Raw genomic sequence first — 19,601 nt, forward strand, 5'->3', positions numbered from 1 at the left:
CAGTGAGACAGAAAGTCAAATATTACGCGCGGAGTGCGGCCAGGCTGTACACCAAGGCTACACTAAAGTCTGGCCTGCTTTTCCGCTCTTTTTATTAAGAGACGCCCTCATCACATAAACAAGAAACTTGTCCTAAGGGTGGGGGTAATGACGCAAGACAAGTTTCTTCCCATAACATAAACGCATACGTCAAGTGCAGCTGTAAGGAAGAACACTTCAGGTCAGCACATCTCGTTCGTCTGTTGCAGTTATCAGCTGTTTTGCATCTGCCTGGAACACTAAGCATCACAATCAGTCAAAATTCAACCTTCAGTTCTTTTACTCCCAGTCGTTAGCGGCTACGAAAACAAAGTTATGTTATAACAATAAGTACATCCAGTCCTTCATTCCCAGTTCAGATTGACCCCAGAGTGCTAAAACAAAATTGAATTCTCAGGCTTGGTTAAGACAGGTGCAAAACAGCACAACACCGTTCTCATGAGAAAGATGACAAAGCTAAAACACATACATTCTCAGGGTGAAGTGCAAACAGCACAACACCGTTTTCATAAGAAAGAAGACGAAGGTACAAATGTTTAACAGTGATAACATATATATATATATATATAAAATCCTTAACATTTCCCACCTGTTTATCACCTGTTAAACATACAGTAGGCATCACCCAGCTTAGTTAGTTAGTTTATTAACTTAATCTATTCTGTCCACGTTTTTATTAATTAAACACCACCAACAGATGGAAGATTCGAATCCAGCTGCTATTTGATCAACCAGTTTATACTCGTCAGGCACTCCTCTGGGGACTCCTATTGCGTCAATATATGTTGGATTTCCTACTCCTTTCCAATCTCTTTTTACTCTATGTCTGGCTATGCCTTTCTGCCAATCCTCAGGAATAAGAGAGGCTGCATATGTCGTAACGTCTTCAGGGGTCATGGGTAACAATAATGATATTAATGCACAATAACCTGACACATTTTGTGGCAGTCTGTCAAAGATTCTGTTATCACCACACCACCACCATACATCACTCCTACCGACTGGTATAAATGAACTGTTTTTTCTGTATTATTCGACTACACCACTTGTCTTATTACTTTTTCAGCTAAAGCTTCATAGGCTAAGAGTGTGTTAACTCATCACGTCAACAGTTCAAGCTTGAACTGGAGTTGTGAGCTTTTCAATATCATCATAATTCTCAGTACAGTCATTACAGTTTTCTCCACTAAGGTCTGACTGTTTCAATGCTTGATATTTTGGCATAGTTTGTTGGAAGGCCAGATTACACTGTACAAATGTATTTGACACCATTTTGCCAACCATTGTTTTGATATAAGGGATCACACAACACATGCAAAGTCCAATCAGAATTAGGACTATAATAACTGGTGTCACCATTTTCAATAGTAACTGCCAACATGGTCCTGAAGTCAACCAGGACCAGGGATTCCACCGGTTCACGGCTAGGGTGTCTTTATGCATTGCATCACGAAGTTTATTCAGCTCTTCCAATGCGTCCTGCATATCCACTGAATGAATGGAGTCTGGGATGAAAGTACAGCATGTTGTGTTCAGCAGAACACAAACTCCTCCCTGTGAACCAGTAAGCAAGTCTAAAACCATGTGATTTTGCATCACCATGGTACGTAAAGCATCTATTTCAGTGTTTTGAGCTGCTACTATTTTTTTTAGTTACATTCATGAACAGACCCAATCAATAATTCAGAGTTTCAATCATTAATGAATTTTTTTCCCACTCCTATCCAGGGGAACAATGAATGTGCTATTTTATCTCCTACAGACCACAATTTTTTGGTCCTTTAGTACATCCGAGCCCCACATGTGATTATGTGGTAACACATCTGGGTATATCAATCTCCTCCGTCTGGTGCTGCCATTCTTCTCTGTGGAGGTCCTACCACATATGTATGGTCAGTCACCTGGGTAGGTGCACACACACCACCCCAATTTGGTGGGAGACTCATGTACAGTCTGGAACCATAAAGCCAATAGATGTCATCATACACCGGAGTACCATTTACAGGTGGTAGCAAAAACTTACTAACATAAGCACATGATTCATCCGTTCCCCATGGACAGGAGCCTGTATAATTACATCCCCATCCAATGTGATGAAGATAAGTACCATCCACATATTATGTTTTGGTTAGGCTTAAATTATTTGATAAAACATACGTTTGGGTACACAGACGTTTCTTAATTTTACCTACATTTTTATTCCCTGTCCCGTAAAAGCAAATTGGGAATGGCCGTTGTGATGACAATTTAACGTGATGATATTTTTGCGTTTCCCTTCAGTCTAGTCAATGGAGCAGCACTTGGGCACGCTTGTACATCCTCTGTTGAAATCCCTATCATATAAGTGGTTGCACTGAGGCAAGTGGTGTTACATCTTATCAGATTTGCTGAGAACTGCTGCCCCCGAAATACAGTTTGATTATGTATCCGTATGATAAGACATTCTGTCACCCTAGCAGGGTACGGTTTAGCTGTCAGAGCTGGGTGTGTTGAGGATATAGGTATTTGCGAACAAACATAACAATTAGTAACGTAATTCCATAGCCAATAAATGAACATATCTGTACCACATATTAGTATGGTATATATGAGGGTGTCCATCTGTCTCGTTCACATTATGAATAAACCTCTTCTGACGTTGCTTGCGTTGTTCTCTGGCTCGGTCCACAGTGAGCTGCAATTCTTGGGTCAACCACCAGGCCAGGAATCCGAGGAGCACGAAACACACTAAGATCACAACGCAACCGGCTGCCCTACCAACAGTCCGGCAGCGGCGGCGCTGAGCACGCCGCTCCGGGGTCTGCTGTAGTTCAGTCATGATTGCTAGGATACAGTGTTGTTAACCACCTCACCTAATAGTGCAAGGATCTCCCTGCTTCACTGGCATTGAGACAATCTATTGCTAATTAAATAGACTCCCTTTGTAGCCAGACTTCCCCTTACACTGTGGAGGCCGCCAACACACGCTGTATCTTACAGTGATGTATCCACGTTGATCTCTCCGCTATCTTTACTGCAGTTGGTGTTGTTAACAGCACTCGGTATAGACCTTCCCAACGAGGACTGGACTCTGATGAACACCCAGTCTCCTGGCTAGACTACCGGAAGGCCGTCCTGTGGAAGATCAAAATTATTCGGCAGTAAATGTGTTTAAGTTATCTCTTTCTGTGTTAATGTCTTTTTCATAAAATTTGCTAATGTTTGTTCCTCATCTGCTGTTTTAGTATCCATGTCAAAATTGGTAGACGATATGGTCGTCCATAAAGTATCTCAAATGGTGTTAACCCTGATGGTGTTGGTGTTATTCTCATATACAATTTTACTAGGTCCAACATTCAATCCAGGTTTGTTTTGTCTCTTCTATACATTTCCTTAATCTTATTTTTATTGCGCCCTTTTATGTGCCCTTTGTCCTTTCCACTAATCCGGCACTGTGTGGTTGATAAGCACAATGATTTTTGAGATTGACCTGTAGCGCTTCTCCTACGTATTGCACTATTGTATTAACAAAATGCGCTCCATTATCTGAATAGACTGTTTCTGGTATTCCAAATCATGGAATGATGTCTTTGCACAATGCCTTAGCCACTGTAAGTGCACCTGCATGTTTTGTAGGGAACAATTCTACCCATTTTGAGAAGGCATCAATTATGACTAAACAAAATTCCTTCCCTTCATGTTTACTCAGCTGTATATAATCCATATGAATCACTTGAAAGGGATATTGTGGTGTTGGAAATTTGCCTCTTTGGGGTCTCAAATTGCCTTGTGAGTTGTGTTTTGCACATATCATGCATGCTCTACAATGCTGTTTTGCATATGCATTGAACCCATAAAGACAAAAAATAGATTGCAATTGCGATATCATACCCCCTGATGAGACATGCGTCACGCCATGGCTCATAATAGCTGCCCATTTAAACATATTTTTTTGGCAATATGGGTTTCTTTTGTGGTCATATCCGGAGGGGTGTCATATAAGAGAAAAATAGAAAGAGCTGTTGCCGCCTTTGCGGTTTTGTCAGCAACGTCATTTCCTTTTGAAACACTGTCAGAGCCTTTGGTGTGAGCCGCACATTTGCATATAGCAATTTGTTGAGGCAACTTCACAGCTTGCAGTAGGGCAGTTAGGAGAGTGGCATGAGTCACTGGCTTTCCAGATGATGTCACCATTCCACGCTCCTCCCACAGTTTTGCAAACACATGCACTGTGTTGAAAGCGTACTGGCTGTCTGTATAAATTGATACAGCCGTACCTTTAAACAGATAGCAAGCTGCAGTTAAAGCAACTAATTCAGCTGCTTGTGCTGAAAATGACGATGGCAATGAAGCAGAATCCAATACTTCTGAATTTGTGACAACAGCATATCCAGATTGTGTTTGTCCATAAGCATTTTTAGTGGAAGAACCATCCACATACACAATTGTACTGTTTGGGATGGGTGTGTCCTGGAGGTCTGGGCGTGCTTTCGTACAGACCGTAGCTACATCAAGACAATTGTGCGGCTCACCATCCTCAGGTAAGGGTATCAATGTGGATGGATTCAATGTTGTACAGCGCTCTACCGTAAGGTGTGGTTGTGATAATAGCAAGGACATACACGAAAGATGTCTTGCTGGGGACAAAAGGCTCATGTTTGTCTGCAACAGAAGTGCAGAAACTGCATGTGGAACTTTCAGTGTCAACTGATGGAATAGAACAACATTACTGCTACTTTGAACAGCCATAGAGGCTGCAACAACAGCCTGTACGCATGGTGGTAAAGCACTTGCTACTGCATCCAATTTAGATGAGTAGTAGGCAACTGGCCTCAATTTGGAGCCATACACTTGAACCAAAACACTAGTCATGAACTTATTCTTACAATCAGCTGTTTGAATGAATGGTTTACTATAATCTGGTAGTGCCAAAACTGTGGATGACACTAATGTTTGTTTTACTTTTACAAAAGCTTCCTCAGCATCTTTGTTCCATTCCAACACGGTTGACATTGAAATATCATTCTTGTACATCAAATCAGAAAGTGGACTAGTCAATTCTGCATAACAGGGAATCCATGCCCTGCAGTAATTAGTCAGTCCAAAAAATGACATCATCTGCTTTTTGGTTTGTGGTTTTGGAGCGTGCAAAATTGCTTCCTTCCTGTCAGACAGGATCGTGCGCCCTGTGGCTGATAATTCATGTCCTAAATATTTTACTTTATCCCTACACAACTGAACTTTGTTTTTACTCACTTTGTGGCCATTATCAAATAAGAAACATAATAATGCTACTGTGTCAGTTATGCAGTTTTCTCGTGTGTCAGAGGCAATCAAATGTCATCGACATACACTAATAGTTGGCTATCTGCCGGTGGAACAAAATTGGCTAAGCATGCTGACATGACTTGAGAATAAATAGTTGGGCTCTCTGCGTAACCCTGCGGTAATCTGGTGAATGTATATCGTTGTCCTTTAAAGGTAAAAGTAAACCAGAATTGACTATCTGGGTGTACTGGTACGGAAAAAAAAAAAATGCATTACTGATATCTATTACAGAAAAACAACTAGAATTTAATCTCAATGAGCTTAACAGTGTGTGCGGATCTGGTACACATGGAGCTCTTTTTACTACAGCAGCATTTACTGCCTGCAGATCTTGAATCATTCTCCATCCCACTGAGGGCGGAGCCTTTTTTTACAGGAAATATGGGTGTCCTACATGGTGAATCTGGACATGGCACTATTACTCCTGCTGTTAATAAATTCTCTATTACTGGCCTGATTCCTTCAATTGCATCAGGTTTCAATGGATACTGTCTTACACATGGTCTGTATTCTGTTTTTGTTCTTATAACTACAGGTTGTGCATTTTTTATCAGTCCTACGTCTGAAGGACCTGTTGTCCACAATCCTGATGGTACAGAAGAGAGAAGATCATCCTCTTCAGGACTCAACTGAAACACTCAGGATTGTGAAGTGGACACATCAATGTGTGTTCCAGCTGTCAGCACCAATGAGACATTAACTGGCACTTTATACAATTTAGTTGATGGACTGAACTCCGTTCGTGGTCCAACTCTGCTCCAATCAGTGGCTGACAAAGCTGTTATGACTGTCAGTCCCAATTCTTGCCATTCTGTCAAATATGGTTTACAAAGTGACACATGTAATGGCATACCTGTGAATCTCAATTTTAAAACATCTTCAGTGGCACCTGTTACTGTTATGACAGCTGTTGAGTTGCCATCATGAATCAAATCGGTCATTGTCAGCTTCACAGGTGAAACATTTTTCAATTTGTTTTCATACACTGGTGTTCCTGGCAATATGCCACTATGGACTCTAAATACACTCTCAAATCTGCATCTAAACTCTATCCATGGTTCTCCTTCTTTCTGAGTTGTCCTGGTAATTTCAGTATAATTTATCTTTGGTCCTAACACACCTTTTGCCCGTGTAATCATAGCTTCCACTCTTGTTTTCAAGACTGGATCATCATGTGGCAATGGTACGCCATCCTGGTCTGCAGGATTCCAGTCTCCGCGTATCTGACTCCATTTTAGGGCCACATGCTTTCATCCACACCTGTTGGACTTCAGGTCCACTAAGGTGGTAAGAATTTCTAATGTTTTCTATATCCTGCATAAATCCCTCAATATCGACATGTGGCGATGGTATCATGTCGACTGCTGCTTTGATATCATCAGCATTCCATGTTCGATATACGAGCATGGTTGATCGCTGTCCTGCTGTTCCTGCACGAGGATTTGGTACTTCTATCATAGGATAGGCACCTCCCTGGTCACTGTGTTCCACCATGGGAGGGGCTGTGGGCACTTTCGCTTGACTGCGTGTTTGTGGTTTTTCTGGTTTTTCTCTTTTTACCTTAGGTTTTACTGCTAAATCATACTGTGGTGGCGGTACATCGTCATCCTCTGGTAGAGGAGATAAAGGTGTTGTTGTCACCGACGATCCAGCCGGCGGTGGTTGCTGAGGTTGTTCTGGTTCTCTGTGCTGAATTATCACATCTTCTTCTGCCTTACCTACAGCTTTCTTTTTCCTTGCTTTCTCTAATCGTTGCTTCTCTGCTCCCTTCTGTCTGTTCTCTGCTTCCTCCTCCCAAAATGCCACTAAATCTGCCCCTACTTTCTGCATCTTTTTCTCATCACCTTTATGTTGCTGTTCTAACTCCTTCTTTAGCTTCTGTATACTGATCAGGTTCAGTCGTCCGTCAAAGTCATGTTTATTAATCCAGGTCTCCAATTTTTTGTTGTTTTTGGATTTTTTTTGCTTCCATAAATTTCCAGTCGTCAGTTGATAAATTTTCCTTATTTATAGACGTCTTACCCCCCATTTTTATTATCCCTTGTTATAATTTGGACTTCAGACGGGGGCACACCTAGGGTGTTCTAAATCTGAAGTTTTCACACTTTCTTTGGACGTGACAATTAATTTGCCGTCGTGTGGTTGATTCCTTTCACCTCCCCGTAGGAAGCGGAATCACTTGCCTCTGCTTCCACACACACGGTTGTCACTAACGTTGTCCAAAGTATTGCACTTTCACACAGTTATTTACACTTACACAAAACACTATTTACACATAGAAACACTCCTAATAATCGTACGCGCATTCTTATGTCAGGGGAGCTCGCCCTCCCGTGAAATTTAACTACTGTCCTGCATTAGGGGACTCCGCCGTCCCTGCCAAATTTAACTACTTTTTACAGTGCACATATTTCTACCCGGGATTTCCTTTACGTATTAAAACAGAGGAGTCCGTATCCTCCTTCCGGAATTTAACTACTTGCGTCCCTCGCAACCGTAGAGGAGTCCGCCCTCCTCGCGGAGTTTAACTGCTTTGCATTAACAGACGATTCCACGCCATCGCTTACGGAGTTTAACTGTTTTATGTGATCACTTTTATCCCCTACCGGTACGCGTATATAAACAGAGGAGTCCGCACCCTCCTTACAGAGTTTAACTGCTTTGCATTAACAGACGATTCTGTATCATCGCTTGCGGAATTTAACTGTTTATGTGATCTGATCACCACTCACTCGGTACTATTTACAAAGAAATTCTACTCACTGACTCGACTTCCTGTCTGTTTTCTTCGGGAAAATCTCGTCAACCAGACGATGCCAACGGTGGTCGACAATTGCAGACACGATCAATCGATCGGACCTTGGCCAAGGATTTACGTCTGGACTTGACGACCTCCGCTGGACACCTCCGGTATTGTTGAGATCCCGGACGAGCCCCCAGTCAATGTTGGGTATTTTCTCCTCCAAACATTTTTAAAACCTTTAACAAGACAAACAGAGTCAAGAAACACCAGTGAGACAGAAAGTCAAATATTACGCGCGGAGTGCGGCCAGGCTGTACACCAAGGCTACACTAAAGTCTGGCCTGCTTTTCCGCTCTTTTTATTAAGAGACGCCCTCATCACATAAACAAGAAACTTGTCCTAAGGGTGGGGGTAATGACGCAAGACAAGTTTCTTCCCATAACATAAACGCATACGTCAAGTGCAGCTGTAAGGAAGAACACTTCAGGTCAGCACATCTCGTTCGTCTGTTGCAGTTATCAGCTGTTTTGCATCTGCCTGGAACACTAAGCATCACAATCAGTCAAAATTCAACCTTCAGTTCTTTTACTCCCAGTCGTTAGCGGCTACGAAAACAAAGTTATGTTATAACAATAAGTACATCCAGTCCTTCATTCCCAGTTCAGATTGACCCCAGAGTGCTAAAACAAAATTGAATTCTCAGGCTTGGTTAAGACAGGTGCAAAACAGCACAACACCGTTCTCATGAGAAAGAAGACAAAGCTAAAACAAGGTTGAATAACACATACATTCTCAGGGTGAAGTGCAAACAGCACAACACCGTTTTCATAAGAAAGAAGACGAAGGTACAAATGTTTAACAGTGATAACATATATATATATATATATATATAAAATCCTTAACAAACTCCTTGGTCTATATTGTCACTGACCTTGACTTTTTAAAAAGCCCATGTAACATTTTCTCTACATGACTTGGAACACATGTATCAACGTCTCTGCATAGAAATTCTTGTACTTGTTCATGGTCATCTACAGGGCTTTGTTTGATCTGACAGGCATTACCACAGCATGGACGAGTTCAGCCATTACGATTTACTGGAGATCAGTACTGGTCGAAAAGTGGCAGAGGGACACAAGGCGAGCTTCTGCCTGGAGGACACCACCTGCGACTTTGGCCACCTGAAGCGTTATGCCTGCACTGCTCACACTCAGGTAAAACACTAAACAAGAACATACAGTATAAAGTGATGCTTCGCCACCGTCAAAGTTCCACCCAGTCCAACTTATGCTGCTGTGTGCTGTGATGTAGCTTCACACTGTCCAATAGAAACGAGGCATCAGGCTAAAACACGGAAGACTACAGTGGCAGAAACCACTGATCTGTATACAACCCCTGGCAAAAATTATGGAATCACCGGCCTCTGAGGATGTTCATTCAGTTGTTTAATTTTGTAGAAAAAAAGCAGATCACAGACATGACACAAAACTAAAGTCCTTTCAAATGGCAACTTCCTGGCTTTAAGAAACACTATAAGAAATCAGGGAAAATAATTGTGGCAGTCAGTAACAGTTACTTTTTTAGACCAAGCAGAGGGAAAAAAAAATATGGACTCACTCAATTCTGAGGAATAAATTATGGAATCACCCTGTAAATTTTCATCCCCAAAACTAACACCTGCATCAAATCAGATCTGCTCGTTAGTCTGCATCTAAAAAGGAGTGATCACACCTTGGAGAGCTGTTGCACCAAGTGGACTGACATGAATCATGGCTCCAACACGAGAGATGTCAATTGAAACAAAGGAGAGGATTATCAAACTCTTAAAAGAGGGTAAATTATCACACAATATTGCAAAAGATGTTGGTTGTTCACAGTCAGCTGTGTCTAAACTCTGGACCAAATACAAACAACATGGGAAGGTTGTTAAAGGCAAACATACTGGTAGACCAAGGAAGACATCAACGCGTCAAGACATAAAACTTAAAGTAATATGTCTCAGAAATCGAAAATGCACAACAAAACAAATGAGGAATCCAATTGAAAATCTTTGGAAGTTGAAGAAAATGGTACATGACAAGGCTCCAACCTGCAAAGCTGATCTGGCAACAGCAATCAGAGAAAGTTGGAGCCAGATTGATGAAGAGTACTGTTTGTCACTCATTAAGTCCATGCCTCAGAGACTGCAGGCTGTTATAAAAGCCAGAGGTGGTGCAACAAAATACTAGTGATGTGTTGGAGCGTTCTTTTGTTTTTCATGATTCCATCATTTTTTCCTCAGAATTGAGTGATTCCATATTTTTTTTCCCTCTGCTTGGTCTGAAAAAGTAACCGTTACTGACTGCCACAATTTTTTTTCCTGATTTCTTATAGTGTTTCTTAAAGCCAGAAAGTTGCCATTTGAAATGACTTTAGTTTTGTGTCATGTCTGTGATCTGCTTTTTTTCTACAAAATTAAACAACTGAATGAACATCCTCCGAGGCCGGTGATTCCATAATTTTTGCCAGGGGTTGTATAACACTGTGTTATATACAGATCAGTGGCAGAAATGTGTCACACAACTGCTCATTTATACACAGCAATTTTCTGAAGAAAATCTTTGCAAATATTTTTTTTTACCTCAAAATTAATTTCTGATTACGGCAAAAAATGTTTCTTACATTAGAACACTTGTAATTAAAATAGTAAAAAATAAAAGATTCTTTAGAAACCTTTCTTCATTTGTAAATTAAAACCATACTTACTTGTTGTTTCAAATGAGATGATTTGTTGATTAACATAAGAAACCTTGGACATTTGTTTTTAGACAAATAAAATAGCATGGAAATTAATGTGTAGATTTTTAAGTCTGGTAGATATTCATATCTGCATTTCAACCAGAAAAAGAGACACTGTAAATAAATACAAATGTTTATTATAAATGCAACAGGAGATGATTTAGCAATGACTGCAGTGTGATTGTAAAGTAGGATTTCTTAATATGACATAAACTTCATGATGAAATCCTTTTTTAATTGAGTCATTTCAACTTGTAATTACATCAGAATATGTGTTTGCCTTTAATGTTGTGATCGGGACAAAGTAATTTCTAAAATATGAATTTGACTAGTGATTGTGAATGTTATAAAATTGTGCACAAAAGGGGCGGGGCTTCTGCCTGTGCAAATTTCTTTTGACTGAAGTTTGACTTCATGGACATGTTTAATGATCCATTGATTTGATGTTAAAATATAAAATGAAACAGGTTATTAAAAAATAATAAAATAGTTGCTGTTTAAAGAGCCTTTGTTTTATTTAGAAGCGTAGAATCTGGTGTTGGTTTGCTTGATTCTCAGGACATTTAACCAGATGAAGGTCTCTTCTGTAGCTTTGACCTCTGGTAGAGTTGTTGAAGACACTTTTTTTTTTCCAATTTTAAAGAGCAGAGATGTTTTCTTCTGACTGGACTTCATGGTGTTCAGCTCATCACTGGAAATTTTTGAAGTGTGTCTGAATTTAGGTTGCCTGCATAGCAAATGTTCCTGATTGTGGGACAAATTTAAAAAATATATTTCTTAAAATGTAAATAAACACTAAACATTAAAAAAATGAAAGAAAAAAAAAACTGAAAAAAAATCCCCCCAAAAATCTGTTATTTAAGTTGAGCTTTTTGTGGTCTCAGAAGTAGCTTTATTTGTAAAAATAAAAATAGACTGAACTATTTACAAATTAAAGCATTCACTCAGCTCAACTGTGCTAAAAGGCTAAGCTAATGTTAGCTGAGCATATAACCTTCAGCAGTGCAATAACGTCACGTTTTATTTTTAAATTATTCTCACCATAGACTAAACTGCAGAACTAAGCTCCGTTGGTCAAACTGAATGTTTGTATATATCCAAAAGTGGGGAATTTCAGATTTCGTCGGTCTGCTCCATCACCCTGGCTCTGTGTCTTCCTCTGCCCCGGAATGAGGCCTGAACACCTGTTCCTCAGAGTGGCTCTGCACACTGTCGCGGTTTTATCAATACCCCAAGTCATCAGTCCTCCCTCAGCTCAGCGTCACTCTGAAAATTAGCTGAAATAACTGCTCTCAACAGGGTCATGGGAGATGTGTTGTTTGTTTTTTGTTGTTGCTACTGCTGTTTTGTTTTTGTTTGTTTTTTTTTTTAGCTTTTTGTGGTTCTACAGATGCAAATCCAAGATGGTGATTGCTCTGCTTTTTTGAGTTATGGAAAAAGCCAGAGTGTGACTTAGCAATCTCCACCCCACCCCCTTTCCGCATCTGACATCACTGACGTGTTTGGGGGTGTTGTCGACGCTTGCAGTCTGAAAGGCCCAGCAGTCTTACCTGTTCGTTTCAGTCAGATTCATCATCACAGCCTGACAAAAACATATGCACATTTGGAAAACAAAGTCTGAAAATACTTTAATTCCTTGTTGTGGCTGAAGAAACGTAGCATTTTTAAAGAAGTCCCTCTGTTTTTTGCCTGCTCTTGCTGCATTTCTCAGCCTGAACCAGAGAACGCTGGCACTTTGTTCTACAAGACAATTAACTTATTTTAAAAGTTAAGAGTCACAGCACCTCATTCATTCACATCAGTGTTTATCACAGGCATCAGCATTCTGCACAATGAAAATAAATCCCATGATAGACCAAGACAAAAATAAAATAAAATAAAACTTTAAAAATGATAAATTACTTTGTTTGGCCTCTGTGTGGAGAGGAGAGGCCACACAAAAGCGTATGCATGCTCAATGATGTGCTTGCAGCATCTACGTGCTATGTTCCGACCCGTACTGTACAGTGCTGTACCAACCCGGACTGCTCGGTGGAAACGGGCTGTCACCATACACTGGCATATATGGTGCCTCTGCCTCTGACTTCACATGCACATTCCATCAAGCTTGTAATCAACCCTAACTTGAAAATGTTACTATTTATCAACTTAATTCGCAGTGACCTTGAAATCAGGAAGAAATTCGGTAGTTCCATTTCTGGATTATATTTACGGAAAGTGCATGCTGTGTAGAAGGTCCCTGGTCTTTTATGAAATATGTATTTCAAGGTACATATTTGAAGGTAAGCAATGCCACTTTTATCTTATTATAATGTGCTGAATCAAATCTTTTCATCATAAACAGTCAAACATTGTTTAAAATTTTTTTTAGCAAATTCTGCTTTTAACTGAAAAAACTGGCAGCTGTGGTTGCCAGAATAATTTGGCAAAAAAAAAAAACAGTAAACATATGTAAATGCCTTTGTAGAAAATACTAAATAAATAAAATAAAATAAAACAAATGCAATGGGGTACAGTCAGCCTTGACCCAGGGATATTCTGTTTCAGAAGCAAGCACACAGTGTTTGCAGTACCATTGTGTCACATGATATTACTCTGAAAATGTAATGAAATGCAGGATTCATTTGAACCCACAAATATAAAGCCAACTCAGGTCTATGCTAGTGCTGTCAGATAATTTAAAAAAGGTATCTAATTAATTTCAAGGTTTGAAATTTATTAATCTAAAATAATTGCCTTTAATCGCCTGCGTGGATGGATCACCACTGAAATTGGAATCCACATACACAGCTCTCACAAACATAAAAACAGTGAAGAAAAAAAATCACTCTTAAAAACAACCACAGAAATATTTTAAGGCAAAAATAAATAAAAACTCTGCAGTCTATGAACTTTGCAAAAATGGGGCAGCATGAACATACTGAGCATTATTTATTGCTGTACTACAAAATGTATTTGGAAAAAATGTATCACTTCAATTAAGGTGGCACGTGTGTGTGTGTGTGTGTGTGTGTGTGTGTGTGTGTGTGTGTGTGTGTGTGTGTGTGTGTGTGTGTGTGTGTGTGTGTGTGTGTGTGTGGCAATTTTCATTTTGCGCACCAGGGTGTTTTATGATTTTCCTGAACGACTGAGAAAGTGTGTGTGTGGGACGGGGGGGCTTTTAATAATCTGAGGTAAAATTGGAGCATTTGAGTGGGCGGGGTTATTTCTGTTACATATGTCACAAAAGTGTTAAACAAGCTGTGTCACTCAAAACGTCTGCTTAAATCAGGAGCAGATTTTTGAAAACAGAATCATGGGACTTTGGAGATGTTGAACATGAAATATCAAACACATGAAAATGTAAAAGACAGATTAAAATTGATTTGGTAATGTTATCTTATTGGATCCAAGACTACTTATTTTTTTAACAATAAAATCTGGATGAAAAACATTATGAATTAAGCACATTTAGTCTTTTAAATCTGTGAGAGCTCTGTGTGGCTGTTAATTAATGATCGTAAAAGCCCAAAGCACCAATCATGCACAAAACCCTCACATTTGACATGTAGCAAAACGGATAAAGTGCAGAACTCCCAAAGAACAAAGAGACCAGACAAACAGGAGACGGGGCCAAGAAGAAGAGGCGTGTCTCTCCCTTATTTAGCAGGAGTAGGGGAAAACTACAGACCTTAAGACAGCACAAAATCCTAGTTTACTCTAAACCTGTTAACACCTTGAGACAGAAATTAGTTCACCCTAAGGACAGGATCCCTAGTTACAAACAGAGCAATATAGTGTATTCTATCAGATGTCAGGAAAACTGTAACAAACACTACATAGGTGAGACTAAGCAGAGAGGACACCGGTGGACCTCAGTCTGCAGTTCATCTCCACCTTAAAGACACTAACCACATGTTTGAGGACAAGGAAGTTAACATCTTAGCCAGAGAAAAATTGTTTGAGAGGGGAGTGAAGGAACCATTGTATGTGAAACAGTTGAAACCCAGCCTTAACCGGGGAGGGGGTCTGAGACATGCTTTGTCCCCGTCTACAATGAGGTACTCAGGTCAAAGCAGTTTCAGTCTTTTGTTCATGGTAATGAGTCATTCACATCATCAGGAGAGTCGTCAGGAGAGGCGTCAGCCCCATCAGTAAAAGGGACAGCTACTCTGTCATTTGGAGGGTGCTAACTAGAGCACAATAGGTGCTAATTAGAGCAATTGTTAGTCACTAGCCAATAGCAGTCTGCCTCTCTGTAGGAGGGGTTTGGTTAGCTTTGAAACGCTAGCTTTTGTTGGCTTCTGTTATTCTTCTGTACAAGAGTCAAGACAGAAGTCAGACTACCAGAGCAAGAATTTTAGCTGAGGAAGCTTCTGCAATTAGAAGCGAAATGTCCTCGCATCAAGCAACCCAGTCCAGTCAAAGATTCAAGCTTCTCTACTATGAAAACCACCTGGACAACTGAGAGCCTTCACAGAAACGTTTGTATGAAAAGTATTTAACAGTATTTCACCCACATGATTGTACACTGGACTGTGATCCGGCTTCCAACTGGCACTTGGAGTAGGTGTGCTGGGGACGTGGAGAGACGCCTGCCGTGGACGTGGGCACTTGTGGAAATAAGCTTAGTGCTTTTGTTCTCTATACCCATTTTAAGTAACAACCTCTTGTCTATTCCTCAATGTTGGAAAACAACATAAAGATAATCCATGAGGTGTAGATTTGCTGATAGTGTTGTTTTTCCTTGGCACTATTTTTAAAAACTACTTCTGGTTTGGTGATGTTACTTAATCTGTGCAAAAAAAAAAAAAAAAAAAAAATTGTCTGCACAGACACGTAAATTAGTTGCTGCTCTCCAAAACAGTCATTATTTTCAGATCAAGTCAGTGGTGTCAAAAGAAAAAGGGATCAAAGTGCAATTAATGGTGATTTAAAAAATGTGCGCATTATAAGTACTCATTCATTCATCATCACTCATCTTCAACCGCTTATCCTGGATTGGGTCGCGGGGGCAATAGCTTCAGCAGGGGACCCCAGACTTCCCTTTCCCGGGCAACAATGACCACCTCTGACTGGGAGATCCCAAGTCGTTCCCAGGCAAGTTAGGAGATATTATCTCTCCACCTCGTCCTGGGTCTTCCCCAGAGTCTCCTCCCAGATAAACGTGCCTGGAAACCATCAGAGGGAGTTTTTTCCTTACCACTGTCATCTGTGTGCTTGCTCTTGGGGTTGGTAAGGTTAAACCTTACTTGTGTGAAGTGCCGTGAGGCAACTTTGTTGTGATTTGGCGTTATATAAATGAAATAAATTGAATTGAATTGAACACCTCCCTATGGAAGCACCCAGGAGGCATCCTTACCAGATGCCCAAACCACCTCAGGTGGGTCCTTTCAACACAAAGGAGCAGCGGCTCTACTATGAGTTCCCCACGGGTGGCTGAGCGTCGCACCCTATCTCTAAGGGTTACACCAGCCACTCTCCTAAGGAAGCCCATTTCGTCCGCTTGTACCGGCGATCTAGTTCTTTCGGTCATGACCCAACCCTAATGACCATAGGTGAGAGTAGGAACGACAACTGACTTTTGGCTCAGCTCCTGTTTCATCACAACAGCACAGCAGAGCGAATACAATGCCACCAATTCTCCAGCCAATCTCATGCTCCATTGTCCCCTCACTCGTGAACAAGACCCCGAGGTACTTGAACTACTTCACTTGGGGTAAGACCTCATTCCCTACCTGGAGTACTCAATCCATCGGTTTCCTGCTGAGAACCATGGCCTCAAATTTAGAGGTGCTGATCCTCATCCCAGCCACTTCACACTCGGCTGCGAACCGATCCAGTGAGTGTTGGAGGTCACAGGCTGATGAAGCCAACAGGACCACATTAACTGCAAAAAGCAGTGATGAGACACTAAGCCCACCAAACCGGAAACCCTCTCCCCCCGACTACGCATGACTTTTTTTTTTTCTGAGCTTCTCTTATCAGCATACTTTGCACAAATACAGCACATAGATGTTAATATGTCCAGATCAACATGTGGATCTTATGACAACCCTATTGTGGTGGCTCTGAGCAAAACGGTAGCAGCGCAACAAAATCTCATTGAAGTACAAACTGCATTTATTGTATTTTCTATTTAAATTGCAAACAGCTGAATTAATATTGATCCAAACACTGAGCAAGCTGAAATGTAGCTCTTTTAAAATTTGTTCAGTTGCCTGTATGTATGATGACACATACTTGTATATACAATTCATGGCAACTAAAATAAACAGACTATTTTCAACTGATAAAGAGTTTTTGAAGCAGGATTAAGCAGGTTAATCAAAGGTGCTCGTTATCGCATTATTGATCAGCGTTCTTATGATGCACGTTTAACTCTTTGGTTCTTCAGGGTCTGAGCCCGGGCTGCTACGACACATACAATGCTGATATTGACTGCCAATGGATCGACATCACAGACGTAAAACCTGGAAACTACATCCTAAAGGTAAGAACAGGCGTGTGGTCACTCAGCAGGAGAAAGAGTTGGAAAGAGGTTCTGAGGGCCCTATTTTCCACTTAGTGCAAAGCAGCACACAGTGCAGGGCAAAAGTCATGGGTAATTTCTAACATCACAGTTAAAATTGTTACGCCAAACACCCATGATTTTACCCGAGGCCATCAGATATGGACATCGGATATTGCAAAGGCTTAGCGTCCGTCCATCCGTCTGTCCAACTGTCTGTGCTCTGCGTAAGTCCAGTCCTACTCCTGCCAAAGTCTTCAAATTTACAGGGAACATTCTTGGGACACAGACCTTGGACAAGTTCAAAGATGGCTAACCTTGACCTATTTTAAGAGGATAAAAAGTCACATTCTCTTTCAGTCTGTTCAGTTTGTTTATTAGTTGCAGGGGGTGACAGCCAATCAGAGTAGAGCTGCACCGTGATGTCAGTGGCTGGTCTCTTCTGAACCTCTTCATTTTGTGTGTTTATATATACGTTTCTCATATATTATGTAAAAGCTACCAAGAAATAAACACTTCTAAAACTGACAACACCATTTTGGAACCTAATAATATCTCGGAACTTATTTACAAGGCATTTGTGGACGTTAGCATGGTGACATCACAGGCTGGTAACTAGCTGCAAAACTCTGTTTCATTTGTGTGTAAATATAACCTCTTTGTCATATATTATGTAAAAGCTAGTGAAAAAAAAACACTTCTAAAACTGAAACACCTCTGGAGTCATTTACAAGACATTTTTTATGCATTAGCCTGCACACTAACTTCCGCTAACTCAAGCTAACTCACTTCCTATATACTTAAATTTGCTTCATTAATACCTGCAAATGCACAGAGGGTGATCTACAAATATTCCTTGATTTGCCCAACTTCTGCACCTTTCAAAAGCTCATATAAACACACACACAAAGCCTCCTGCAGATGTCATTAAAACGTAAAAATTGCTTTTGATTGACTGATAGAGGGGCCTTATTGAACATGTACAAATTGTATGTAAGACAATAAGATCATAATAATTAATTAAACAACTGCAAATTATAAAGAACACAATGCTCATATGGCCAAGGGTATTTTAACATTACGTTATATTTTAAATATCAAATGTACCTGCACCTGTCTATGCAGCTATGGGTGTGTTGGTCTTAAAACAGGGTGTGAGCAGGTGCGGTGTTGCTACATCAGTATTGTAAAGCAACAGAAAGCAATTGTACCAGAGAACAACATAAAGCTGGTCCAAAGTCAAATGTAGAGGTTTTCTTCTGTTTTTACATTAAAATACGCCCATGCTCATGCACTCTGCATGTGTACACTAGGAAGCATATGAGTGCTCATATTGCTCCTCTTCATTCATCAAAATAAAACACATCAGCATCAAAGCAAAAATTAAAAGTAAAAAAGCAAAAGCAAAAAGTTTACCCCATAACCCCTGTACAAACTGAAACTGACCTTTGTCACCATGTCACCAGGAAAAAAAATATTAAGGGGGTGATGAGTTTATCACAGGGGGCGGGGTCGCCCCCCCCCCCCAAAAAAGTGCGCACCGGAGGAGACGTGCCTCTGAGTGTGCGTGGTGCGCTCCTGGAAAGCTCGTGTATTTAGGCTGCACCGTTGTAAGAGACTGACTAAGAGTAAAGAGTGATGACAGTATTTTTTAAAATTATTATTTGAACGTATAGACGCTCGGTCAAGTGATCTCCTACATACCACACAGAGCCGGTGTTCTGTCGAGATGAGGTGCACCAACTTTCGACACTCTGAGCTGTGACGTACCTTCGTGTTGTCCAATAGGAACGACGCGTCTGGCCAAAACACGGAAGACTCGTGGCAGAAACCACTGATCTGTACAAAATGGATTGGACCAATCCGATTGGTGCAGAAACCACTGATCTGTACAAAACATTAACGTGTGACAGGACTGCTCATTTAGAGAGCAGTTTTCTGAAGAAAAATCATTGGAAATGTTTTTTTGTTGTTGTTTGTTACCTCAAAATTTCTGATTACTGTTAAAAAGTTTAGAACACTTGTAATTAAAATAGCTAAATAAATCAATAAATGGTTCTTTAGAAACCTTTTATCTGTAAATTAAAACCACCTGTTATTTCATATTAGATAATTTCTTGTTTAACATAAGGAACCTCAGACATTTATTTTTAGACAAACAAAATAACATGGAAACTTGTATATTTTTTAAGTCTGGTAGATTATTTATATCTTATTTCAACCAGAAAAACAAACACTAAATAA

The 19,601-nt window shown here is 40.4% G+C and overlaps 1 protein-coding gene and 1 long non-coding RNA gene across 2 annotated transcripts in view; one reads left to right on the plus strand and one right to left on the minus strand.

Annotated features, from left to right (window-relative positions):
- LOC117524916 (lysyl oxidase homolog 1) overlaps positions 1 to 19,601 on the plus strand; it is a 58,695-nt gene that overhangs the window by 32,821 nt on the left and 6,273 nt on the right. Inside the window, exons 2-3 of the mRNA XM_034186736.1 lie at positions 9,147 to 9,303; positions 17,244 to 17,339. Of these exons, the coding sequence (XP_034042627.1) occupies positions 9,147 to 9,303; positions 17,244 to 17,339 (253 nt within the window). The remainder of the gene's footprint in view (positions 1 to 9,146; positions 9,304 to 17,243; positions 17,340 to 19,601) is intronic.
- The window catches only part of LOC117524925, a 31,139-nt gene that overhangs the window by 6,480 nt on the left and 5,058 nt on the right, over positions 1 to 19,601 (minus strand). Inside the window, exon 2 of the long non-coding RNA XR_004564908.1 lies at positions 18,257 to 18,269. This is a non-coding gene — a long non-coding RNA (uncharacterized LOC117524925). The remainder of the gene's footprint in view (positions 1 to 18,256; positions 18,270 to 19,601) is intronic.

Source organism: Thalassophryne amazonica, chromosome 2, assembly GCF_902500255.1.
Source record: "Thalassophryne amazonica chromosome 2, fThaAma1.1, whole genome shotgun sequence".
Taxonomy (NCBI): Eukaryota; Metazoa; Chordata; class Actinopteri; order Batrachoidiformes; family Batrachoididae; genus Thalassophryne; species Thalassophryne amazonica.